The sequence below is a fragment of the Ovis aries genome, chromosome 19, assembly GCF_016772045.2.
Source record: "Ovis aries strain OAR_USU_Benz2616 breed Rambouillet chromosome 19, ARS-UI_Ramb_v3.0, whole genome shotgun sequence".
NCBI lineage: Eukaryota > Metazoa > Chordata > Mammalia > Artiodactyla > Bovidae > Ovis > Ovis aries.
The window spans coordinates 58,842,890-58,868,980 of record NC_056072.1 but is presented as its reverse complement, the minus strand read 5'-3'; the positions used below and the strand labels follow the sequence as shown (position 1 = coordinate 58,868,980).

Here is a 26,091-nt window from a genome sequence, read left to right as displayed (position 1 = left end):
ACAGCCCACAGAGTTCACCCATTTAAGGCATATAAATAGATGGCTCCTGGCATATTTATAGAGAACAGGACCGTCCTCACAGCTTCGCTTTGCCTTTGCACGTATGTGGCTGAGCCTCCGCGCCCCCTGGGCCCTCCCGCCCTCGCCTCCGGCACTGCCGCCCTCACTGACCTACTGGGGGTTCTTCTGACTCACCGCGGGGCCTTTGCTTTGCATCCACCTCCCTCAGGTGCTTGGAGCCTGCCTCCTCACCCCCAAGTCTCTTGCGTCCAAGTCACCTCCTCTGCCAGGCCTTCAGTGGCGTTGCAAGCCCTCTGCACCCCTAACAGACTCTCCCGCCTGGAGCGTCAGTGTGTCTGCCTGTATGACAGACGCTGTCAGCCACAACGGTAGGGACGTGTGCCTGTCTGACTACCGGGCTCGGTGTTGGGGACACTGAGCGATGACCTCCTGCTCCCATCTCAGCTGCCTCCAAGCAACCATTGCCATTTATTTGCAGGCCTGCCTCGAGGGCTGAGGTTCACAAGGCCAGAGACCCAGTATAGCCCCGGTGCCCAACACAGGGCTTGGCATTAAGTAGGCACTAGTTACATAGTTTTGTTTGAACACATTTTTGTAGACGTGAACACACGGCTTCAGAAGGAAATCACTGGCATGTCTGGAATTGGAGCATCCTTTCGCCCCGGGATGATGGAGTCCGCGAGATTCCAAATGTCGGTGATTGGTTGGACCCCCTTACTGGACCGTAGAAACTTCTGGGTTGGGAGTCCCACCGGCTGAGGGGTTGCTGTGCACCTTTAGAACATTGGCTCTGAACTTCTGAGCTGCGTCCTGCAGACGAAGCTGGCTCAGTCTCATGTTAATGCTGAGAGCTGATGACCCAGAGGAGACTACTGCTGTCGCTGCAGCTGGCGACTGCTTTTGGGGAGGGAATCCTTTCAGCAGCCAGTATTGAAAGCCTTTACATATCTTGCCGTGGAGCGGGCGCCTGGCCTCTGCCCCCCGCAGCTCCGCGGGGGCAGGGGAGTATGGGGTGATAAAGGGGGGCTGTCAGGCCTGTCTGTCTGTGGGGCTGTGTTACCAGGCGCCTCTGAAATCATTCCGGTTGGACTCACTAGGTTTTTGTTTCAGATTCCAAGTGAGCAAACTTGGAAGTCTCCTGCGCTTTTGTCTGGGCTGGGGGATGGGCGCGTGTCTGTGTGCCGGAGAGGCCCTTGGAGAGAAGCGATGTTTCTGAAGTCGGCTCAGTATTGTTTGAGCCATTCCAAATAGTATGTTGTTCACAGGGTCTTCAAACAGCCCAGAAAAACGCTAAGGAGCAGAAACATCCCCCGTGGCGCCAACAAGAGAAGAGCGCTCTTCTGACGCGCTGTTTTCAGATGTTCCCGTGCGTTTGGGCATGAAAGAACTCTGGGAGTGACAGGACATTCTGTGTCCTCACTGGCACGGAAGTTATTAATACACGCCTGTTGCACGTCAATCGAAGCACTTACAAGGGTGAATTTTACAGGACGTTCCGGCTGCACCTCCTTAAACTCGACATAAACGAGCTGGGATGCTGCTGTTGGGATCTTTCTTTGCCCGTCAGCTGTCTTCCTAAGCGGCTCTGACAGTATTACCATTCCTGGGCAGCATCCTTCTCGAAGGCTGGTCCATGCGCCTGCTTGGGGCTGGCCCAGGAGGTGGGCATCATGGTGGTTTCTCTCCATCCCAGTAACACTGCCAACACTTGGCTCTGTCTCCAGGGCGACTTACTGCCCCGCTGAGGGGCGTGGACACTTCCCAAGCCCTTGATGTCATCAAGCTGTTGGTCAGAAGGTGTGTGTCAGCCCGCCCAGTCCCCTGGAGCATCTGGGATTGTCTGAGAGCTGTCGTTTTTGGTGTTGAAGCTTTTACATTTTTAAGAGTCTTGGTTGGGGGATTAGCTGAGTGTTTAGACATCATTTTACTTCTGTCTATTAAAAATGGGCCCCGGACTTTCCTGGTGGTCCAGTGGTTAAGTTTCCGCCTGCCAATGCAGAGGACACAGGTTGGAACCCTGATCTGGGAGGATCCCACATGTCTCGGAGCAACTAAGCCCGCATGCCACAACTCCTGAGCGCTGCGACCACTGAGGTCTACGCTCCAAAGCCTGTGCTCCACAACAGAAGCCGCCGCAGTGAGTAGCCGCTGCACTACAGCCAGAGAGGCGCCCCCACTCACCCCAGCTACAGGAAGCTCATGCAGCAACAGAGAAATAGCAAGGCTACAAATAAATAAAAAGAAATGGGCCCAAGGGAATTCCCCAGTGGCCCCGTGAGTGGCTAAGGCTTGGTGCTTCCACTGCCAGGGGCCCGGGTTCAATCCGTAGTCAGGGAAATAAGGTCCCACAAACTGCGTGACCAACCTAGACAGCATATTAAAAGCAGAGACATGACTTGGCCGACAAAGGTCCGTCTAGTCAAAGCCATGGTTTTCCCAGTAGTCATGTACGGATGTGAGAGTTGGACTATAAAGAAAGCTGGGCACCAAAGAATTAATACTTTTGAACTGTGGTGTTGGAGAAGACTCTTGAGAGTCCCTTGGACTGCAAGGAGATCGAGCCAGTCTATCCGAAAGGAAATCACTCCTGAATATTCATTGGAAGGACTAAGGCTGAAGCTGAAACTCCAATACTTTGGCCACCTGATGCAAAGAACCGACGCACTGGAAAAGACCCTGATGCTGGGAAAGATTGGAGGCAGGAGAAGGGGATGACAGAGGATGAAATGGTTGGATGGCATTACCGACTCAATGGACACGAGTTTGAGTAAACTCCAGGAGTAGGTGAAGGACAGGGAGGCCTGCCGTGCAGCGGTCCATGGGGTTGCAAAGAGTTGGACACGACTGAGCGACTGCACTGCACTGAACTGAACTGAGAAATCTCGCCCAGGCGGCTGTGCAGCGGCTGAGGCGGGGAGCCCCGCCCCCAGGAGGGGAGCCCCGCCCCGGGGCCACGTGCGTCTCCTAGCAACCGTCAAACTTAGGAGGCGAGTCTTCTGGCCTCCCTACCGGCGGGGGCGCACCAACTGCGTCCTAGGAGCCTTCTCGCCCGAGGCGGCTGTGCGGCGGCTGTGGGAGCTGACCGACGCCGCGGTCCGAGCCCTCGTGACTGCCCAGCGTGTCCCCACGCAGGTGCCGCAGGTACCCCCTACACACCCCACCCAGCCGGCCCCCAACGCATCTGGGCAGCCCCTCGGCGTTTTCCGGTGGCCTCCGTGGAGGGCGCTTGGGCCCTGAGCCCGGCACTCCATGCCCGGCCGGCTCTGCGGGAGCAAAGGGGGCTTCCTTCCTACCCCTCCTTGCGCTTCCTGGGGAATAGGACTCAGTCTGCCCCTGATGGACGCGGTGGAAAGAGCAACACCTGGGAGCGGGAAGGCGGGGGCCAGTTGGAGGAACCGGCTGTGCTCCTTATCATGATTACTGATGCACCATTTTCCTGTTTCCTTCAGTCTTGACTGGGTTCTCTCTGCGTGTCCGAGGCCTTGGCTGGTCACTGGGGACGGAGCAGGGCACCTGAGGAGGAGAGTGGGTCCCCTGTGGGATGCCGGCTTCCCTTCAGGAGCCCTGGGGTGCCCGCAGCGCCTCCCTTTCCTTGCAGCCGCCTGGGCCTCCCCGCAGCATGTCGCTGCAGGCCTGGGAGTGGGAGGATGAGGACCAGGCCAGCATGGGCCCCGTGTCCTCCATGGGCAGCTTCCACCAGTCCGGGAGCGAGTGTGGAGCCGATGAGCACTGTGGAGCCGATGAGCACCTGAAGGACAGGGCCTGGGCCCAGGAGTCGGACTCGGAGCTCCGGGGCAGCAGCGAGTCCTCAGAAAGGCCTGCCAGTGCCTGCAGCTCCGACGCGCCCCACGTGGTCCCCTGCAAGTTCACCATCTCTCTGGCCTTCCCACTGACTTCAGGTAAGCGTTAGGGCAGAATTCTAGCGCGCTCTGCGGAGAGGGGGTGCACCGCTAACCTTTTTGCCCATGAGTTTGAGGCTCACCTAAGTGGGGTGGCCGATGCCAGGACCAGAGGTCCAGAGAGAAACCGTCATGTTAGGGCCCTCTGTGGGCCAGGAAGGGAGTGGTGTCACAGAGTGCAGAGACTTAATCCTCTCAAAGTTCCAAGAGGCTCAGTTCGGTCAGTCAGTTCAGTCGCTCAGTCGTGTCCGACTCTTTGCGACCCCATGGACTGCAGCACGCCAGGCCTCCCTGTCCTTCACCTACTCCCGGAGTTCACTCAAACTCACGTCCATTGAGTCAGTGATGCCGTCCAACCATCTCATCCTCTGTTGTCCCCTTCTCCTCCTGCCCTCAGTCTTTCCCAGCATCAGTGTCTTTTCCAATGATTCAGTTCTTCACATCAGGTGGCCAAAGGATTGGAGTTTCAGCTTCAGCATTAGTCCTTCCAGTGAATATTCAGGACTGATTTCATTTAGGATGGACTAGTTGGATCTCCTTGCAGTCCAAGGGACTCTCAAGAGTCTTCTCCAACACCACAGTTCAAAAGCATCAATTCTTTGGTGCTCAGCTTTCTTTATGGTCCAACTCTCACATCCATACATGACCACTGGAAAAACCATAACTTTGACCAGATGGACCTTTGTTGGCAAAGTAATGTCTCTGCTTTTGAATATGCTGTCTAGGTTGGTCATAGCTTTTCTTCCAAGGAGCAAGCGTCTTTTAATTTCATGGCTGTAGTCACCATCTGCAGTGATTTTGGAGCCCAGAAAAATAAAGTCTGCCACTGTTTCCACTGTTTCCCCATCTATTTCCCATGAAGTGATGGGACCGGATGCCATGATTTTAGTTTTCTGAATGTTGAGCTTTAAGCCAACTTTTTCACTCTCCTCTTTCACTTTCATCAAGAGGCTCTTTAGTTCTTCTTCACTTTCTGCCATAAGGGTGATGTCATCTGCATATCTGAAGTTATTGATATTTCTCCCAGCATTTTTGATTCCAGCTTGTGCTTCATCCAGCCCGGCATTTCACATGATGTACTCTGCATATAAGTTAAATAAGCAGGGTGACAATATACAGCCTTGACATACTCCTTTCCTGATTTGGAACCAGTCTGTTGTTCCATGTCCAGCTCTAACTGTTGCTTCTTGACCTGCACACAGATTTCTCAGGAAGCAGGTAAAGTGGTCTGGTATTCCCATCTCTTGAATAATTTTCTACAGTTTGTGGTGACCCACACAGTCAAAGGCTTTGGCATAGTCAATAAAGCAGAAGTAGATGTTTTTCTGGAACTCGCTTGCTTTTTCAATGATCCAGCAGATGTTGGCAATTTGATCTCTGGTTCCTCTGCCTTTTCTAAAACCAGCTTGAACATCTGAAAGTTTACGGTTCACATATTGCTGAAGCCTGGCTTGGAGAATTTTGAGCATTACTCTACTAGCGTGTGAGATGAGTGCAATTGTGCGGTAGTTTGTCCATTCTTTGGCATTGCCTTTCTTTGGGATTGGAATGAAAACTGACCCTTTGCAGTCCTGTGACCACTGCTGAGTTTTCCAAATTTGCTGGCATCTGGAGTGCAGCACTTTCCCAGCATCATCTTTCAGGATTGGAAACAGCTCCACTGGAATCCATCACCTCCACTAGCTTTGTTCGCAGTGGCTGGTGATGTGATTTATGCTTTCTGCAGATAAAGACGAGATTAAGGCACTTCCCCCTTCCCCCGTATAAACTGACTGTGAATCCCCTAATTCTGGGTTTAAATGCAGATTCTCAGATGTATTGGGCCAAAATCTACTTGTAGGTTTTTAATGATGGCCATTCCGATAGGTGTGAGGTGGCAGCTCATGGTAGTGCTTTCATTTCGCCAATGATGGTGGCGTCGGGAGCAGCTTTCCACACGCCTCTTGGCCGTCTCTGTGTCTTGGAGAAATGTCTATGTCTTCTGCCCATGTTTTGATTGGGTTTTTCTGTTTTCGATGTTAAGCTGTATGAGCTGGTTGTATGGTTTTGAAATTAATTCCTTGTTAGTAGAGTCGTTTGCAAATATTTTCTCCCATCCACAGGTCGCCTTTTCATGCTGTCTGTGGCTTCCTTTGCTGTGCAGGAGCCTTTCAGTTGAATGAGATTCCATTTGCTTCCTTTCCTTTGTATTTCCATCACTCTGGGAGATGGATCCCCGAAGATATTACTGCAGTTTATGTCAGAGAGTGTTCTGCCTATGTTTTCCTCTAGGCATTTTAGAGTATCTGGTCTTATAGGTAGATCTTTAGTCCATTTGAGTGTATTTCTGCGTATGGTGTCAGGAAATGTCTTAATTTCGTTCTTTCGTGTGCAGCTGTCCAGTTTGCTGGCACCGCTTATTGAAAGAGACGGTTATATTCTTTCCTCCTTTGCTGTTTATTCGGTGACCATAGGTGTGGGAGGTTCATCTCTGGAGACTCTATTTTGTTCCATTGATCTGTATTTCCGTCTTTGTGCCAGTACCGTAGTGTTTCGACCGCTATAGCTTTGTAGTGTTGTCTGAAGTCAGGAAGCCAGAGTCCTCCAGCCCCGGTCCTCTTTCTCAGTAACACTTCGCGTATTCAGGGCCTTTTGCGTTTCCATTCACACTTAAACCGTTCTTTTGTTCTGGGTGTGTGAAGAATGCCGTTGACAGTGTGGAAGGGAGCGTGTGGAATCTGCAGTCTGCTTTGGGTGGTACGTTACTTGCACAGGGCTGCGCCCCCCAGTCGGATGGCACGCGGCCTGTGCCCCCATCTGCGTGGTCTCCAGCTCCTTCCCCGGCATCTGACAGTTTGTGGAGCGCAGGTCCCTTGCCTGCGTAGGTAGGTGTATTCCGCGGCGTATCCAGCAGCCCTCCGTTTTTTGACGTGTCTTTTTCGTTGCCCTGCTTGAGATCTCCGCCCATGATGATTCATTTCAGCATTGCCTTGCAGTTCTGTTGATGACTAGCTGTTTGGTTAGATGTATACCATGTTCAAAACTGACCTGTCTTTTCTTGGCAAATCGAATTCTTTGTCACTGTCTGTGGCTTCCTTTATGTATGATGGTACTTTTTATCTTTGGTCTGTTGATACCATGCAGACATGCAAAAGATGCCTGCAAACACCGCCCCAGAGAACACGGGTGGTTATTTGATCACCTTCAACCTTCGCATCTCTTGCAGCTTGTCTTAGACTTGGTTTGCTTTTTTGGCCCTTTCTCCAAAGGCGTTTATAAGATAGATCGCTGTGCAGTTCCACTTACAGAGACCTTGCCTGAAAGTATCTTCACAGCATCAGTATCTTTGAAGAACCTATCTCTCTGGTTAGGTGTAAAATTCTAGCTTCGGTGTTTTTCCCTTAAATACCTGAACGTTTATGAGCTGATCCATGACTGTTCATGCAAGTTGTTTGCTTACGTATCCTGATCTACAACTTGCTCCTTGAAACGTTGGCGGTGTATCTCGGGGATCGCATTGGATATGCGCAGACTCGGTTCGCTTTGTCGGTGTTGGCTTTAAACACCTGTGTGCTGTAGTGCTCCGTCCTATGTGTCTGATTTACCCTGCGCCGTGTTGGCGAACATGTAAGCTGTCTCCAGTTATTCAGGAGATACCGTCGTGTGGACATTGCTGGGCTTGTGTGTGGGTCCTTGTGTCGCCTGAATTTCAGGAACTGCTGGGCTTACGATGTGTGTTTCTTTTTTTTTTTTGGATTGGTGTTCAGTCGCTCGGTCATGCCTGACTCTTTGCCACCCCACAGACTGCAGCACACCAGGCTTCCCTGTCCTTGACTATCTCCTGGAGTTTGCTCAAACTTATGTCCTTTGAGTCCATGATATATACCATCTCATCCTCTGCCGTCCCCTTCTCCTGTCCTCAGTCTTTCCCAGCATAAAGGTCTTTTCCAGTGAGTCAGCTCTTCACATCAGTGGCCAAAGTATTGGAGCTTCAGCTTCAGTCCTTCCAATGAATATTCGGGGTTGACTTCCTTTAGGATTGACTGGTTTGATCTCCTTGCTGTCCATGGGACTCTCAAGAGTCTTATCCAGCACCACAGTTTGAAGGCATCAATTCTTTGGTGTCAGTCTTTTTTATTGTCCAACTCTTATAATTATGTGTGACTACTGGAAAAACCATAGCTTTGACTAGACAGAGCTTTGTAGACAAAATATTGTCTCTGCTTTTTATCCGCTGTCTAGATTTGTCTTCCAAGGAGTAAGCGTCTTAACTTTCTGGAGAGCTGTTGTTGCATTGCCCGCCTTTTTTGGGATCGATATTGTTGCATTGCTCGCTGCTGCGCTGCAGCATTTGGAGCCTGTGGACAGGCAGCTGGAGAGTGTGTGACCTGCGGGCCCGCGGCGGCTTGAGTCTGGACGCGGGTCTGCGAAGCTGCCAGCTTCCTCGCCACCTCCCCTCACCAGGACCCCTTCTGCCCCTGAGGCCAGCTGTGAGAAGCTCATTCCTGAAGACCTTGGGGGCCACCTCCCATGTACAGCAGCCTCCTGGGCGATACACCATTGACACTTTACAGCAACAGCTTTAAAATCGTCAGTCTTACAGAAGGCGGCTCAGAGGAAGCCGTGTGAGGTTCCCGAGTCACCTTTTTGCTGTGTTAACACTCAGCCTGGAGGCTCCAGCTGACACTGAAGGGCAGGCCTGGAGGGCTGTGCCTCTTGGGGAAGCCCAGACTCCCTTTGTGTTCTGTCTGCCCCGCTGCCCCACGTCTCGCTGCTCCCTTGGTGAGGTTTCGGTGGGCTCAGCCTGGGGTGGCTGCCAGCTTTGCCCCTGCACGACTCGCTGACGGCCTCTGGGGCACCCCCCACCACAGGATACCCCCCAGGGTACCCCTCCAGGATACCCCCAGGGTGCCCCCCAGGATACCCCTCCAGGATACCCCCCAAGGGTGCCCCCAGGATACCCCTCCAGGATACCTCCCAGGGTGCCCCCCAGGATGCCCCCAGGGTGCCCCCCAGGATACCCCCCAGGATACCCCCCAGGATACCCCCAGGGTGCCCCCCAGGATACCTCCCAGGGTGCCCCCCAGGATACCCCTCCAGGATACCTCCCAGGGTACCCCCCCAGGATGCCCCCCAGGGTGCCCGCCCCACAAACCCCTACTCTGTTGTCGTGTTCGCGCCGCTGATGTTGCACAAAGCCCATCATGCTGTGATGCTTGGTTTTAACACCTTTACGGAGATGCTGACCTCAGAGTCATGAGCGAAGGGCCCGACACACATCTTCCCGCTGGGCGGGTGGCTGCACAGGGGCCCCCCTCCCCACCCCACCCCAGCCTCCGGCTCTTCTTGGGAGCAGGGAGTCATGGAGACGGCGCTGCCTTCTCACGTGAGGTTAGGACGGGACTCACTCCATCTGTGTCCTCTAGGTCATAAAGGGAGGCTTTCGAGTTTGGTTGAAAAATACAGGCGGCAGCCTAAAACAGACAAGCCCGTCGCAAAGGTCCACCGTTACTACCACATCGAGTACTCTCTCCTGCCCGACGACGGGGAGCATAGGAAAGTCGACGTGCTGCTGTTTCCAGCCGTGGCCAAAGTGTTCCTGGACTCGGGAGTGAAGGTGAGTGTGCGTGTGTGCGTGTGTGTGTGTGTGTGTGTGTGTGTGTGTGTGGCCTTGCATGTCGTCTGGTAACCACAAGAAACAGCAGGAGCCATAATGCATGCTGGCTTCCCCTGGAACTTGCTGGAAATTCAAGACCTTTCAAAAGCAGAGACACTACTTTGCCGACTAAGGTCCGTCTAATCAAGGCTATGGTTTTTCCTGTGGTCATGTATGGATGTGAGAGTTGGACTGTCAAGAAAGCTGAGCGCTGAAGAATTGATGCTTTTGAACTGTGGTGTTGAAGAAGACTCTTGAGAGTCCCTTGGACTGCAAGGAGATCCAACTAGTCCATTCTGAAGCAGATCAACCCTGGGATTTCTTTGGAAGAAATGATGCTAAAGCTGAAACTCCAGTACTTTGGCCACCTCATGCGAAGAGTTGACTCATTGGAAAAGACTCTGATGCTGGGGAGGGATTGTGGGCAGGAGGAGAAGGGGACGACAGAGGATGAGATGGCTGGATGGCATCACGGACTCGATGGACGTGAGTCTGAGTGAACTCCGGAAACTGGTGATGGACAGGGAGGCCTGGCCTGCTGTGATTCATGGGGTCGCAAAGAGTCCGACACGACTGAGCGACTGAACTGAACTGAACTGAACTGGGCCCCGTCCCAGATCTGCCGAATGGCAATGTGCATGAACCTAATGATAGTGGTCTGAGGATTGTCTGTGCAGGTATTTTCAACCTAAGGATTTCTGTGGTGTTTCCAAAGCTTTGGCAGCTCTGGCTGTTTCTTCGTATGTGTGCGTGTGAGCACGGGCGTCTGCTCCTGGGCGCGGGCACTCTGCACTAGGGCGGGGCTCGGGGCGAGATGGCGAGCCCCTGGGGAGGACATCTCTGCAGGAATTGCTTTTACTTTTATTTTCCCGAGGAACCCAGAGGCGCGCAAGCCCCTGTTCCTGGCACCCATTTCCTGATTCCCGATGTGAGCTGGGAGCCGGGAGAGGTTGGGACACACAGCCAGGCGGAGGGCTGGGCCTTGCTCGCCGCGCTGGCGGTCAGATCTTGGCCCCTGAGAGTCTCCTGTCCTTTCACACAGACCATCAAGCCGTGGCAAGACGGGGACAGGGTTTGGGTGTCGTGGACCCAAGCTTTCAACATCAACGTGACCAAGGAGTTACTGAAGAAAATAAATTTTCACAAAATCACCTTGAAGGTCTGGGACACCAAGGAAAAGGTTTCGAAGAGAGTCAAGTATTATCGGCTAAAGCCTTCCGGGTTTATGGAAGATGTGGGCTCTTTCGGTAAGTCAGGTGTCTGGGTTTGATTTGAAACGTTCCCAGGATGTGGTGGCCTCTCACCAGTTGACAGCAGAAAGCCAGTGTCCCTTTGTTGGGCGCGTCTGGTTTTTGGGGGCTCGAGCTGGCGCCTGTGAGCACAGCGACACCTCCATTGCTCTCAGCATTGGCCAGTGACCCTTTGAAGCCCCAGGCCATGGCTGGCTCCTGCCATGCCCGCCACTCTCGGCCACCGCTGCCCCCAGCCCAGCGCCTGCTTGGTGGCCCTGCCTGGTGTGGCTCTCCCGGCGCTCTCTGCCCTCACCTGCCTCCTCTGTCTGCACACACATTTTTCCTGGCTCCTCTCTGCCGCCCCTGACCTTCCTGTATGACGCCTGAGACCCTGGCGCTTGGCGGCTCTGCGGCTTTTCACGGCTGCCCAGCGTCTTCAGGAACCAAGTGTGACGTCGGAGTCCAGTCTCGAAGGCACCGTGCCCCCGCCGCCCTGAGCCTTCTTTCTCACCGGCACCATCACCTGCACCCCGGGGCCAGCCCTGGCCCCTGAAGACACGAGGCTCCTCTGCACTGCAGGGCCAGCTTCGCGGCGCCGGGGTTCTTGGCCCAATTTCTTGTTCCCAAAGGGCCATCCATTGTCCGTACCGCGCCCGGTCTCACCTGTCTGTCTGCTTTAACCTTCCCTCCCTGTGCTCTGCTCGTCCGCCCCCCACTGACAGCTGGGGGAGACCCTGAGCGGCGTCGCCCTTGGTAAAGGGTGGGTTCCCTGACCACACCAGGGTGACGGAAGCCTCTGTAAGATGGGCAGGCGGTGGTGCCTGCCTCCCAGTGCAGGCTGAGCGTCTAACGCAGCCACAGGCGCCGGCCTAGGGACTCGCCTGGGAGAAGCCGGGCGGCGGGGTGGGCATGCTGCCTGGCCGCGGCTCCCCGTCTTACCGCTCCAGCGCCGGGCGAGGGACACTCACCTGGTGGGTAAGCAGTAAGTGTGTTTCTGATGAGCCGAGTCAGCGACGCGGCCTCCTGTGTTCCAGAGGAAGTGAAAAGTGTCGTTCTAAGTCAGAGAAGATTGTCGGAACGGGGCGTTCACGTCAAGGAGGAGCAGTGCCAGGACCCCGCGCCAGAGAAACCGAGGCGGTCCTTGAAGCCAGCGCACGGTGAGTGCAGGCGGCCTGCGTGGGCCGCGCGCGCGGACCCCGCCGGAGGGCGGCGGCTGGGGGTCCCGGGTGACAGTGCACACGGGCGTCCGCCGGGCGCCTCCTGCTCCGAGCTGGGTGTGGCTCCCCACCCGCCCGGCCAGTCACTGTAGCTGATTCTTCCATTTTGGTCGCTTATAAGAAACCCTTCTCTCAGTGGAGACATTAGGTAGCTTTTGTTTGGTTTTTAGAACAGTCAGTAAGCACAGAAAAGCGTAAAGCAAGCAGGGAACGTGATGGATTGTTTGGTCACCAGGAACAAGGCTGCAGTATGTTGGTTATCCTGGTGTGGCAGATTCTTTCGTTTTTGTGCTGAGATTTTCTTCTTTTTTTTAGTACAGATGAGGTTATTCTGGGTACGTAATCTTCTAGAGTCAGATCATTGCGTCGTCGCCTTCTGTTTCCTTAGCAACGCTCCGTGACCTTCTTGTGGCGGCTCCGTAGTATCTCATCTGCCGCACCGCTGCGACTTGCTCCACTGTTCGCTGTTGGTGGGAAGCGTTCCCAGTAGTCTCCAGCGTGAACGGTGCTGAAGCGGCCGCGTGAATGGAGAAGAGGCTTCTGCTTTGTTCTCGGTGGATTGTTACATAAGGACTTAGAGGCCTAGTCTTGCCTCCGTTTGTCCAAATAATCATAGTTATCTGCATACTGGTCCATTTAGTCGTGTATTATCCACAGACATTGTGCTGAACGCTTGGAGACTGCGGCTTGGGGGCTGGCACTGCAAATGTGTCCAGGGCCCTCGTTCTTGGTGAGCTCGTACAGGGCGGGAGGCTTGGAGGCGCTGGCTCACGTGGTCGGGTTCTCTCCCAGCAGATGCGGAAACTCTTCCCGGGAGCCCCGAGGACCACGAAAAGCTACTCAGGTCGGAAGAGCTTGCCACAGTCCAGTAAGAAGGGCCCCGTGCTGTTTTTGGTGGTGTGGGAAAGGGGCCTCCTCTTCTTCTTGCCCCGCAAGCCCCCCTCCCAGAGTCGCGTGGAGTTTCGGTAGCTTCACTTAACCAGGAGCTCACGCAGTCCACGTGGGGGCACAGAACCGAGAAAGGTCCTCTGAGTCCTCTGAGCCCGTGTTATGCCTCAGGCCCCTGCTTCTGCACCCAGTGAAAGTGGAAGTGAAGTCGCTCAGTCGTGGCCGACCCTGCGACCCCATGGACTGTAGCCCACCAGGCTCCTCCGCCCGTGGGATTCTCCAGGCACGAGCACTGGTGTGGGCTGCCGTTAGTGCATTTCATATTACCGTCAGCTTCGTCACTCTAGGGGGGTGGCATTACCATCTCCATTTTCTCCATCCAGGGACTCCACGGCTAAGTGGTTGGCACAAACTTATAAAACTAGAATCCTTGGGAGGCTTGGGGGCGTTGGTAAAGCCGGGATCCCAACCCCCACCACTGGACAGCTGAGTCCCCGGCACCTCCTGTTGGGCGGGCTGTTGCCTCTGGACCTCCGGGAGCCTAAGGGGGAAACCAGAGAAGGGGGCTTCTCAGACGCTGTGGGTACCAGGGGGAGAAGGGAGATCCACCTGGTGACTTGGGGGGATGGCATGGGAAGGACCAAGAGAACTGTCGTTAAACAAAAAATTGTATTGAAGTCCAGGAGATTTACAACACGGCATTAGTTTCTTCTGTACAGCAGTGACTCAGAACACATCATTTGAAAATGTTGGTTAAAGGTTTTTTTTGCAGGAATTTATAGATTTATTTGGAGAGAATTGCCATTTTTACATTATGAAGTTCCCCCATCCATGATCACAGTATATCTTTTCACCTAATTCTGTCCCTCCTTTATGACTTTTAATAGGGTTAATTTTTTTTCCTGTACATGTTGTGGGTAATCCCTGTAAGTGAATTCCTAGATATTTTAGAGTTCTCAGTTGATTTTGTCTTAATAATATATTTTAAATCATCATAATTGATGGTGCAAGGCTGTCTGCAGAGTAGCAGCCTCGTCATTAGTGGGACTTTGTTGGAGATGGGAGTCTCAGGGCCACCCAAGCCTGGCTGAGCTACAGTTTGAATTTTATCAGTAACAGTGACTCAAATGTATGTTGAACTGTTAGAGGCAGTCGTTTAAAGGAAGGCTGTGTCATCTTTTTGAGAATCTACTTGCATTCAATCCAGTAAATAGACTCTTAGCTCCGATCCCTAATTTGTCTCGCTTGCCTTTATTTTTCTCCTTGTGCATTTTCTAGGTGGGGTCATTCCAAACCGGTTACTCCTTTGGGAGGGGCAACCGCAACAGAGGCGAAGGAGCTGATTGAGAAGCCATCATTTAGCAGCTTGACAACCCTGTTGGAGAAGCAGAAATTTCAGAGTAAGTCAGGATGGGATTTTGGAACTTCATAGTGTGACTGGACCTGAAAGAGAATTATGAAATGCTTCAAATTCAGAATTCTTCGATAAGGTTCCCATGTTAATCAAAAGTAAACAATAGTCTGTGCAGTGTTTAACCGACCCAGTCTGTCTCGCCGGCCGGCCGCTGAGCCGCCCACCCGTTCACTGCCACCAGTATTTCTGTGCTCCTGGTCCATTGTGGTGCGCATATGTGCTTCGCGTCTCAGTCGTGTCCGACTCTGCGACCCCGGGGACTGCAGCCCGCCAGGCTCCTCTGTCCATGGGATCCTCCAGGCAAGAGTGCTGGAGTGGGTGGCCATCCCCTCCTCCAGGAGACCTTCCCGACCCAGGGATCAAGCCCAGCTCTCCCACATTGCAAGAGGATTCTTAAGCATCTCAGTCACCAGGGAAGGGGGGACATGAAATTCTGTAATACTGACCAGAGACGTCCAGAAAATGAATTACACCTCCGTGTGGTCGATGCTGTGTAGGGTAGGTATGTGGGCTGTGGCGTGTATGGAGAGACTCTTTGGAAGCTGAGAAGGTGCGTGCTTCTTAGGGTGGAACCAGGGAAACTGCATCCCAGGTCCCAGGAGCCGCTCTCGGAAGCGTGTGTCTGAGAGTCAGGCTCCCAGCGAGGATCCTCGGATCCCTGAATCCACCTCCTCCTTCTTGGCTTCGATTTCCTCCCCAGGTTTTCAGCAAACTGTTGAGTCTCCAGGGTCCTAGAGGCAGCACACGGGACACTTGCCCCCCGTTCCCGTCCTCTTGGGTGAAATTGCAGCAGAGCGTTTCCTTAACCCTCCCTGGGTCGGGAGGATCCCTGGAGGAGAGAATGGCAGCCCACTCCGCTGCTCTTGCCTGGAGAATCCCCACAGACAGAGGAGCCTGGGGGCTGCAGTCCATGGGGTCACAGAGAGTCGGACTTGCCAAGGAAGCTCTGAACCTGCCTCTTTCCCTGTGATGTATTTGTGTCAGCATGAGCTGTTTCAAATGCTGAAAGATGATGCTGGGAAAGTGCTGCACTCAATATGTGAGCAAACCTGGAAAACTCAGCAGTGGCCACAGGACTAGAAAAGGTCAGTTTTCATTCCAATCCCAAAGAAAGGCAACGCCAAAGAACGCTCGGACTACCACACAGTTGCACTCGACTCACATGCTAGCAAACTAATGCTCAAAATTCTCCAAGCCAGGCTTCAACAGTATATGAACTGTGAACTTCCAGATGCTCAAACCAGATTTAGAAAAGGCACAGGAACCAGAGATCAAATTGCCAACATCCACTGGATCATCGAAAAAGCAAGAGAGTTCCAGAAAAACATCTACTTCTGCTTTCTTAACTTCGACAAAGGCTTTGACTATGTGGATCACCACAAACTGTAGAAGATTCTTGAAGAGATGGGAATACCAGACCACCTTTCCTGCCTTTTGAGAAATCTGTATGCAGGTCAAGAAGCAACAGTTAGAAGCCGACATGCAACAATGGACTCGTTCCAAATCGGGAAAGGAGTGCGTCAAGGCTGTATATTGTCACCCTGCTTATTTAACTTCTGTGCAGAGTACATCATGAGAAATGTCGGGCTGGATGAAGCACAAGCTGGAATCAAGATTGCCGGGAGAAATATCAGTAACCTCAGATACACAGATGACACCACCCTTATGGCAGAAAGCGAAGAAAAACTAAAGAGCCTCTTGATGAAAGTGAAAGAGGAGAGTGAAAAAGTTGGCTTAAAATTCAACATTCAAAAAACGAAGATCATGGCATCCGGTCCCATCACTTCATGGGTAGATGGGGAAACAATGGAAATAGTGAGAGATTTTATTTCCTTGGGCTCCAAAATCACTGCAGATGGCGATTGCAGCTATGAAATTAAAAGACACTTGCTCCTTGGAAGAAAAGCTATGACCAACCTAGACAGCTTATTAAAAAGCAGAGACATTACTTTGCCAGCAAAGGTCTGTCTAGTCAAAGCTATGGTTTTTCCAGTGGTGACGTATGGATGTGAGAGTTGGACTGTGAAGAAAGCTGAGTGCCGAAGAATTGATACTTTTGAACTGTGGTGTTGGAGAAGACTCTTGAGAGTCTCTTGGACTGCAAGGAGATCCAACCAGTCAATCCTAAAGAAAATCAGTCCTGAATATTCATTGGAAGGGCTGATGCTGAAGCTGAAGCTCCAATCCTTTGGCCACCTGATGCGAAGAACTGACTCACTGGAAAAGACCCTGATGCTCAGAAAGATTGAAGGCGGGAGGAGAAGGGGATGACAGAGGATGGCATGGTTGGATGGCATCACCAACTTGATGGACGTGAGTTTGAGTAGGCTCCAGGAGTCAGTGATGGATAGGGAGGCCTGGTGTGCTGCAGTTCATGGGGCCGCAAAGAGTTGGACACGCCTGAGCGGCTGAGCTGACTGACCGGCGCCAGTCCGGCCTCTCCGCCCACCCTGGCCTCGCTGAGAGCCATCTGCTGGTCACCAGTTTCATATCGCTGCCAGCGGCGGTGCCCGTCCTTGCTGGGTCTCCAGCACACGCAGGAGGCTCTGGGCGCCTGCCCTGCGGGTTCCCGGCTGCGGGACAGGCTCGCTGGTCCCTCGGGAGATGCTGCTGGTGTAGTCCTGGCTGCACCCCCTCGCCCTCCTGACGACAGCACCAAGGATTCCCACTTCTCCTCTGCGTCACCCTCGCTTGGCAGAGTCAGGGCCCAGTTCCTGGCTCGTGGGGTCGGGAGCGTCTGGGAGTCATCGCCCTATGTGTGTGTCTTCATTTATGGTGTTCTGTTGGGTTGAAATGATTTTTCCTATTGTCCCCAAGCCTTACTTTTTAGGGTCTTTGGAACAGTTCTGCGTAGTTCACGCACTGGAAGCTCCGCAGGCTGGCCTGTGTCTCACCGTTCCCCTGCACGGAGGCTGTCTCGTCACGTGTGACAGGCGTTCGCCTGTTCTTCCCCAGTTTGCACCTTGGGGAACAGTTTGGAAACTTGTGCTTATCCAGACGGCAGCCTAGTCCCCCATGTGTGCGTCTGATCGTTGTGAAATTTTCCTTTTCCGTCTCTGGCCTGCAGCTCACCCTGCATGTGGCGTGGACAGTCAGTGCCCTTAGTCACCCCGTGCCCCCTTTCCCGCTGGTCAGGAGTGCTCCCTCGGGCCCCTGTCGCGCCCCTCTGTGTGTGCCTGTTCCTGGGCGTTTGCCCAGCGCGGTCGGTCCCGTCGGTCTTTCTGCCGCAGAACCAGTAGCTCGCGGTTTTAGTCGCCCGGCGCCTGCGTGCTGTCGTCTGAGCTGGGCTCTGCGCTGAGCCTCCCATGGACGCTTCCCTTCTCTCTTCGGCAGACGGGGGATTGAGGCTCAGCTTGGTTAGCGCTTGCCCCGTAGGAGACAAGGAGCTGGTTCTGGAACTGTGATGGCTCAGCTCCAGGGCCCAACCGTCAACCCTGCGCCGCGGTTAAGGGCCAATGTGGAGGAGAACTTGGGTGTTTTCCGTGGCTGGTGTCGGCACGGCAGGCTCTGGGCAGCGGTGGGTGGGGGGGGCCAGGACGCCCCCTCATTTCCTGCTGCTCTCCACAGGTGGACGCCGCTGGGGTGGGGCAGGAGCCTCTGACTGCAGGGAGCCCTCCCTGACGCTCTTCCCTTCCTCTGATCTCACAGGTAAGCGGAAAGAGTCGGACGGCAGGAGGAAGGTGCAGAGGAGGAGGAAGACGTCTCACGGGGAGAGGGCCGCGGACGTGCGGCTGGCAGGCCCCGTGAAGCACGGCAGCTTCTCCATCCAGCTGGAGGTCCTGCCGCTGCTGGCAGGTAGGCACCCGGCGTCCCGGCAGGCGGGCTGTGACGGACGCCCAGCGCCACCTCCGCACACTGGGGTGAGCAGCCTCACCGTTCAGGGCGGGACACGGAGGCGCAGAGAGGCCACACGCATCGTCCAGGCTCCCACAGCGAGCAAGCGAACCCAGGATTCCAACCCAGGTCTGATTGCAAAGTCCAAGCAAACATGTGAGGGTAACAGACGGCCCAGGTGTGTGTGCTAAAATGCTGCTTTGCATGAACACTGTTCCTAAGGGCATCCAGTACAGGAAACGGGGACAGGTAAGCAGGGTTTAGGTCCTGCCGCCGGCGTCTCAGGACAAACTCTGACCCAGTGAACTGATGGTGCTGCTGGAAGAGGGCGTGGTTATCATCCTCACCGTTTCTTCAGTGTGGAGCTTCCCGGAGGACACACAGCTCAGGGGCAGAACGAGGGTCTGAGTCTTTTGCTTTGAAGATCCACCCCAGTTTATAAACTAGGTTTGATAGAAAATAAATAGGTATTCTGTCCATGGATGGAAAAAATGAGCTGATTGAGTAAAATTATCTGACCTTGTCTTAAAAAGGTAACATGGAGGGAATCCTCCTTGTTTCAGAGAAGGGAATCCGAGACTTACTTCACTCTGGGTTTTTGACCATCAGGGTGAACTACCGCCGTCTTCCGGATGATCTGAAGAAGCAGCTTAGGTCGACTCACAGGGTCACTCTCCAGGTTCAGGAATGCTGGGAAAATTCTTGTTCCCGTAGGCACTTGGGTTGATGTTGATACGTTTCGAGAAAACACTCTTAACTTTTCAGTTCGCACTTCCAGACAGATTTTTGAAGATGAGTTCCACCCAAAGTGAGTTTTCAGGGACTTTTCACGCACTGCCCGAGCCCTGTCCAGAAGGACCATGCCTCCATGCAGCCGCCCCGAGACCCCGCCTGGGGCAGCGTCTTGGGTTCACGCTGCTTCCTGAACCGCTGCTGCTCCAGGTGGGTGGGCCCCAGGGACCTGCCTGGCCGGCTCCTGACTTTGCAGTGAGGGGAGGGGGACGCCCGGCTGAAGACACGCCTGCTGGAGGGGCGTGTCTGGCAGGCGAAGCCGAGAGGTGCCTGGGCTCCCCTCCCTGTAAGCCCTGCCACAAGGGCCTTGTACACGCTGACAGGGACTGCGGGAGTGACACGCCGGCTGTGATTCTGGCTCAGCCGCTCCCCAGCAGGTTGCCTGCTTTCTCTGAGCCTCAGTGTCCTCATCTGTGAAATGGGGACAGTGACTTCCTTCCCCCCAGGGGTGTAGCATGGATCACAAAAGATGCTGTGTGTGGACGGCTCTAAGGGGAGCCCTGCACATGGTGGGATCGGACAGGCTGCTGCTGAGGAGGCTGCTCCTCTGCCAGGACGGCTGCTGACGGGGCAGCTGCACACCAGGCGCCTCCAGCAAGGGAAGCAGAGAGACCCCTGCCCCCTGCCCCCGGCACCGACGCCACGGTCTGTGGCCACAAACTGCAGATGGCTGTGGCTCATCAAGCCAACTGCAGGCTGCTTTTCCCATAAAATATAATAGCGTGAGACTGATGGTTTTGAACTGTGGTGTCGGAGAAGGCTCTTGACAGTCTTCCACTGGATAATCGGAAAAGCAAGAGAGCTCCAGAAAAACATCTACTTTTGCTTTCTTGATCACGCCAAAACCTTTGACTGTGTGGATCACAACAAACTGGAAAATTCGTCAAGAGATGGGAATACTAGACCATGTGACCTCTTGAGACGTGTGTATGCAGGTCAAGAATCAACAGTTAGAAATGGACATGGAACTACAGACTGGTTCCAAATAGGAAAAGGAGTGTGTCAAGGCTGTATATTGTCACCCTGCTTATTTAACTTCTATGCAGAGTACATCATGAGAAATGCTGGACTGGAAGAAACACAAGCTGGAATCAAGATTGCCGGGAGAAAGATCAATAACCTCAGATATGCAGATGACACCACCCTTGTGGCAGAAAGTGAAGCGGAGCTAAAAAGCCTCTTGATGAAAGTGAAAGAGGAGAGTGAAAAAGTTGGCTTAAAACTCAACAGTCAGAAAACAGAGATCATGGCATCTGGTCCCATCACTTCATGGCAAATAGATGGGGAAACAGTGGAAACTGAGAGACTTTAACTCCTTGGGCTCCAAAATCACTGCAGATGGTGACTGCAGCCATGAAATTAAAAGACACTTGATCTTTGGAAGAAAAGCTATGACCAACCTAGGCAGCATTTTAAAAAGCAGAGATGTTACTTTGCCAACAAAGGTCCGTCTAGTCAAGGCTGTGGTTTTTTCAGTGGTCATGTATGGATGTGAGAGTTGGACTGTCAAGAAAGCTGAGTGCTGAAGAATTGATGCTTTTGAACTGTGGTGTTGGAGAAGACTCTTGAGAGTCCCTTGGACTGCAAGGAGATCCAGCCAGACCATCCTAAATGAAATCAGTCCTGAATATTCATTGGAAGGACTGATGGTGAAGCTGAAACTCTAATACTTTGGCCACCTGATTCAAACAACTGACTCACTGGAAAAGACCCTGATGCTGGGCAAGATTGAAGGCAGGAGGAGAAGGGGATGACAGAGGATGAGGTGGTTGGATGGCATTACTGATGTGATGGACATCTGAGTTTGAGCAAACTTCGGGAGTTGGTGATGGACAGGGAGGCCTGGCTGGCGTGCTGCGGTCCACGGGGTCGCAAAGAGTCGGATACGACTGAGTGACTGAACTGAGCTGAACTTGCACTGGAGAGTCCTTAACTGGGTGGTCTTCTATGAAAAGGCTGACGAAGTCCTAGAACAGAGGTCATGATCGGCGACAGCCTTAAGCAGTTGGTCTGTTGCAGAGAGTCACAAGGGCGCAGGGAGGGGTCCTCCAGGAGGTGCCTGTGGCCCCCGCAGACGTACCCAGTCTGTGCCCGGGACTTGTTCTGGAAGCAGCTGCTCTCTTTGAGTGCGGATGCCCTAAACATATACTTACCAGCCTCGTGAACAGAAGCGAATCGGTCTTTTTGTGCGTGGACCCTATGCTAGCAGAGCCTACCAGTCTGTCACCTTCCTGCACGTGAGCCGTCGCCATCCTCTGCACCCTGAGAGGGGCGGGATCTCTGTCCCTCTTGCACACGAGGATGTGGAGCCTCAGAGAGCGTGTGACTGCTTGTAGGTCACACGGCGACTAACAGATCTGGGGTTTGAAACTAACCAGGCCCCTCGGCTTGCAGGGCTGGGGCTTAGCTTTTTTTTTTTTCCTGCCTTCCCCAGTGTGTCTCCTTCCGCTGAGACGTCCGGGCCCCTTTTAGGAGAGAAGTGTTCTCCCAGCCAGTGTGCCCTGCAGCAGGCCAGGTCCTGCTTCCTTTCTGCAGTCACACTGCTGCAAAACCGCAACGGATGAGCCCACACGCCGCAACTGCCGACGGCCGTGCGCCCAGACCCCCTGCTCTGCGACGGGAGAAGCCGGGGCCCTGCCACCAGGGAGCAGCCCCCCCTCAGCTGCAAGCAGGGAACACCCACAAGGCCGCGAAGACCCAGCACCCAGCCCAGCCAGAGATAAAGAAACAAGAGCGTTTTTAAAAAGGCACACACTCAGATCCTCTTCGGGAACCTATGAGGCCCCAGTGGAGAGAGGGGTGCTGATGTGGTGCCTGTGGGCGTCCCCCAGTTGTGACCGGTATCTCGGGTTTTCCTCCTTGAGGTCTGACTTTGTCTTCGGCGCTCCGGTTCCCTGGCCCCTCTGTCCTGGTCTCAGGGCTGTCTTTGGGAATCGGCTCACCCTGTCTGTCTGTCCTCAGGATGCGAGTCTGTCATGAGCCACGGCAGTGGGCAGTCGGCCAGCATCTTAGATTGTTTCTTGACGCTGAAAACTGAGGTTCCCCTCATGACAGAAGAGCAGAAGCAGGATCTGAACCCCTTGACCATAAAGATCAAGTGTGTTTCCTCCCTCCCGTCGCAGCCCGTGCCCTTCAGGGAGCTAGAGGTGAGTGCGAACCAGGCCGGCTGGGGTCAGAGCGGCCCTTCCGGCCGTCCGCGCCTCACCCGCCGTGCCCCGTCCCCTGGGCCCTGATGACAGGTACCCTTGTCGGCCCCGTCTCACCACTTAGGACCGCTCAGCCAGACCCAGAAGGTGTCGGTTCCTGGGGCCAGGAGTCCCCCAGCCTGAGGGGTCTCAGTGCGATTCTCTGAGGCCAGGCTTGGAAGCGGACTTCTCCAGAAAGTCTTCTTCATTATTTCTTCCGGGTACCAGGGAAGCCATACCAACCCACCTAGGATTATTTCCAGATAATTTTCAGTGTCAGCCTTAATTTCAGAAAAATAAACAGTGCCTAGGCAGCGGCAGTGTGTGTTCTGACCACACACTGTGGCAACGGGCAGCTTCTGATGCAGCAGGCTTGGCGCTTGCGAGCTTCCCTGTCTCCGTGTGGACACAGGCCTGCCCCTGCCAGGCCTCTTACACCAGACCCCAGTTCTGCGTGGGCGCTCTATATGCTCAGGGTGATCCTTCCCAGCCCCCCGATGTGTCTGTCTGGGACACACGGATTCCCTGTCCTGAAGGCCTCTCCTCTCTGCCTTCTCCGTGCCTGGCCCCGGGACGAGAGGAGGCATAGGGCCTGTCTGCGTGGCACTGGACATCCCGGGGGGTGCGGGGGGCACCTTGCGGCCCGCTGAGCCCTCCCAGCCGCCAGGCTGGGGCCCTGCAGGTGGCCCTGGGTCCTCGCAGTGGCCTGAAGAGTGGGCTCTGTCCTTGGGGCTTGCGGATGATGAACCGAAGTCCACGGGGGCTTCGGTTGTGGGGGGCGGGGGGCGATGAGCTGGTGCTGGGATTTGAGCCGCTGGGTGGGGGCCGCCTGGAGGGGAGGGGGATGGGGACAGGGGGTGACCCCGGCCCCGCTGTCCGCAGCGGCTCTGCAGCCCCGTGTACTGCAGGTACCAGTTCCACAGGGCCCCGGCGCACCGCACGGAGGGCCGGCCGCACGGGAGCCACGTGTACTTCCAAGATGTCAACGTCATCTTCCTGGGGGCCATGCACCCCAGCGACCTGAGGGAGTACCTGGAGGGGCCCCCCATGGTGGTGGAAGTGCATGACCGGGACCGCAAGTCCGAGAGCTATTCCCGCAAGCCCACCCTGTTTGGGGAGGACCCCCTGGACGCGTATCTCAACCTCCAGGCCCTCATCTCCTCAGGAGACACGGAGAGCAACCCCTTTGCAACCCAGGAGAAGATGTGGGACCCGCACGGCGTGGCCCGGGTCAGCTTCGCCGACCTCCTCCTCGGCCACAAGTACCTGAATCTGGCCGCCCCTGTGCACAGCTGCGAGCCCTGGGCCGCCTCCCTGGGCCACGGCCACAGGAGAGGGCACGCGGTGGGGCCCCGGGGCCCCAGGGAGGGCGTGCCACACAGCCTGATGCTGCCGGGGGACTACGTGGAGGCCAGCTGCCTGCTGAAGCTGCGGGTGGATGTGGCGGTGCCGCTGCGTGGAGGGCTGGGTGGCGCCGACCCCACGCTCTCCCGGTTCGGCCGCGTGGTCTTTGTGTTCGAGTCCAGGCGGGTCTCCCTGCTGCACAGCCTCCTGCAGGACGTCACCATGATCAACGCCAGGGCTCTGGCCCTGGACTCCTACCCACTGGAGGACATCCAGCAGATCCTGTCCGCCTTCAAGATCCGGGTGAAGACCCAGGAGCAGCCCGACCTGGACGTGCTCACCGGCGTCCACCTGCTGGATGGGAAAGTCCACCTCCTCATCCTGGAGGGCCTGGCCGACCACGGCCTCCAGCAGCTGTGGGCCCGTCACCAGAGCCGGTACGTGGGCCGCCGTCAGGGCGGTGGGGGCGCCTTCGCTGTCAAGCTCAGGCTCAGTGTCGCCGCTGGTGGGAGGCATCCGTTGATTCAGTGGCGTGCGTGTGTGTGTGTGTGTGTGTGTGTGTGTGTGTGAGTGAGTGAGTGAGTGTGAGGCTCAGTCGCATCGGAGTCTTTGTGACCCATGGGCTGTAGCGCACCAGGCTCCTCTGCAGCATTCTCCAGGCAAGAACGCTGGAGCGGGTTGCCGTGCCCTTCTCCGGGGGATCTTCCCCACCCGGGGATCAGACCCGCAGCTCTCAAATCTCCTGCACTGGCAGGTGGGTTCTTCACCACGGAACCACCAGGGAAGGGGATGGACACTTTACAATTTAACTAGGCTGCGGTTGTCTCTTCTTACTCAGATTCCATCAAAAAAGTCTTTCGGTGGTTCATTTGTTTTCAAATGCAAATTTCACGTAAGTGAAAACAGGACGTGTGTGTCTTTCTCTGACTCACATCGCGAAGCGCAGGCTGGGCCCGTCCATCTGGGTGCACGTGGCCGAATCTCACCCTCTCTCATGGCTGCATAATACTCTGTATCTATAGATCCCATCTTTATCCTTTTGTCTGTTGACGGGCACTTAGAGCAGCCATACGTGGGCTGTTGTAAGTTGGGTGCATATATATTTTGAAAGTATCGTTTTCGTTTTCTTTGGATAGATATCCAGGAGTGGAATTCCTGGATCATCTAGGAGTTGGACCCTCCTTGCTGTCTTCCTCAGTGGTCAGTTCACATTCTCACCGAAAGCAGGCCCGGATTCCCCTTTTCCGCGCCCTTGCCGACGCTTTATTTCTCGCCTTTGTGATGACAGCTGTTCTGATGGGCGTGAGTTGCTATCTTGTGGTTTTGACTTACATCTTCCTCATAACTGATAATATTGAACGTGATTTCCTGTACCTGGTGGCCATGTGCGTCTCTTCTTTGGAAAAATGCCTACTCAGGGCCTGTGTCCATTTTTCAGTTGGGTTGTCTGGTTTTCTAACATAGAGTTGCGTGAGTTCTTCATATATTGCATGCTAATACTGGATTAATGTTGCATGTAACACTGGATATTAACCCCTCATCAGATATATACTTGGCAAGTGTTCTCCCCCATTCCGTAGGTTGCCCTTATGCTTTGTTGACGGTTTCCTTTCCTGTGCAAAAGCTTTTACGTTTGATCAGGTCCCATTGGTTTCACTTTTGCTTCTGTTTCCCTTGCCCGAGTGTGTGTCTGTTTAATCACTCAGTTCTGTCCAACTCTTTGTGACCCTGTGGACTGTACCCCACCAGGGGTACACGCCTCTGTCCGTGGGATTCTCTAGGCAAGAATACTGGAGTGGGTCGCTATTCCCTTCTCCGAGGGAATCTCCCTGACCCAGGGATGAAACCCGGGTCTCCTGCATTGTAGGCAGATTCTTTACTCTCTGAGCCACCAGGGGAGATAGACCCCCCAAAAAATTTTTTTTCTAGGACCAGTGTCAAAGAGGTTACTGTTCTCCTAACAGGCTTATGGCTTCAGGCCTTGTGTTTAGAGCTGTGATCACTTTTGAGTCTATTTTGTATATGGTGTGAGAAGATGTTCCAATTTTATTTTTTGACATGTAGCTGCGCCGTTTTCCCGGCACCACTTCTGGAAGATAGTCTTTTCCTCGTTGTATATTCTTGCTTTTCTTGTAGAAGAAAAATCTATTTTTAAGAAGCCAAATTGTAAAGCTTTCAGATAAGATAGGAGGACATATTCATGACCTCTGGATAAAGACTTCTTAACTAAGACAGAGGCATTAGAATAAAGGAGAACAATGAGAGCTTTGGCGATATTAAACTGAGTAACTTCTGTTCATCCAAAGACACCCTGAAAAGAAGCCACAAAGTGAGAAAAAGTATTTGCGACATGTGGAGCTAGTTAGTACTCGTGTGTGTGTAGACGTGCCTGTGAAAGAATAAGGAAACGATAAAGACGTCCCAGTGGGAGAATGGGCGAAAAACCTGAGCAGGGGAACCAGCAAAGGGGGCCCGCCCCCCACAGCCCAGCACAAACAGCCCCGCGGCGCAGGCCGCCTCTAGTCTCCCCAGGTCCGAGGAGATGGAGGGCCTCGAACGCAGCAACACGGCGGGGACGGGGGGGCGCGGGGGGCGCGGGGAGGACGCGGGGAGGACGCGGGGCGGGGCCG

General features: G+C 54.3%; 1 protein-coding gene across 6 annotated transcripts in view; it reads left to right on the top strand.

Annotated features, from left to right (window-relative positions):
* Positions 1 to 3,010: 3,010 nt before the first annotated feature.
* Positions 3,011 to 26,091, top strand: part of CFAP92 (cilia and flagella associated protein 92 (putative)) — a 36,985-nt gene continuing 13,904 nt past the window's right edge. For 2 of the 6 annotated variants that reach the window (XM_042236684.2, XM_027957841.3), the window contains exons 1-9: positions 3,184 to 3,920; positions 9,326 to 9,516; positions 10,598 to 10,802; positions 11,822 to 11,944; positions 12,800 to 12,872; positions 14,171 to 14,292; positions 17,955 to 18,101; positions 21,894 to 22,078; positions 23,000 to 23,898. In XM_042236684.2, the coding sequence (XP_042092618.1) occupies positions 3,563 to 3,920; positions 9,326 to 9,516; positions 10,598 to 10,802; positions 11,822 to 11,944; positions 12,800 to 12,872; positions 14,171 to 14,292; positions 17,955 to 18,101; positions 21,894 to 22,078; positions 23,000 to 23,898 (2,303 nt within the window). In that variant the 5' untranslated portion in view covers positions 3,184 to 3,562. Of the gene's footprint in view, positions 3,163 to 3,182; positions 3,921 to 8,501; positions 8,682 to 9,325; positions 9,517 to 10,597; positions 10,803 to 11,821; positions 11,945 to 12,799; positions 12,873 to 14,170; positions 14,293 to 17,954; positions 18,102 to 21,893; positions 22,079 to 22,999; positions 23,899 to 24,597; positions 24,764 to 26,091 lie in introns of those variants that run through there. The other 4 variants (XM_042236685.2, XR_003586000.3, XM_060402691.1 and 1 more) reach the window with 4 other exon arrangements.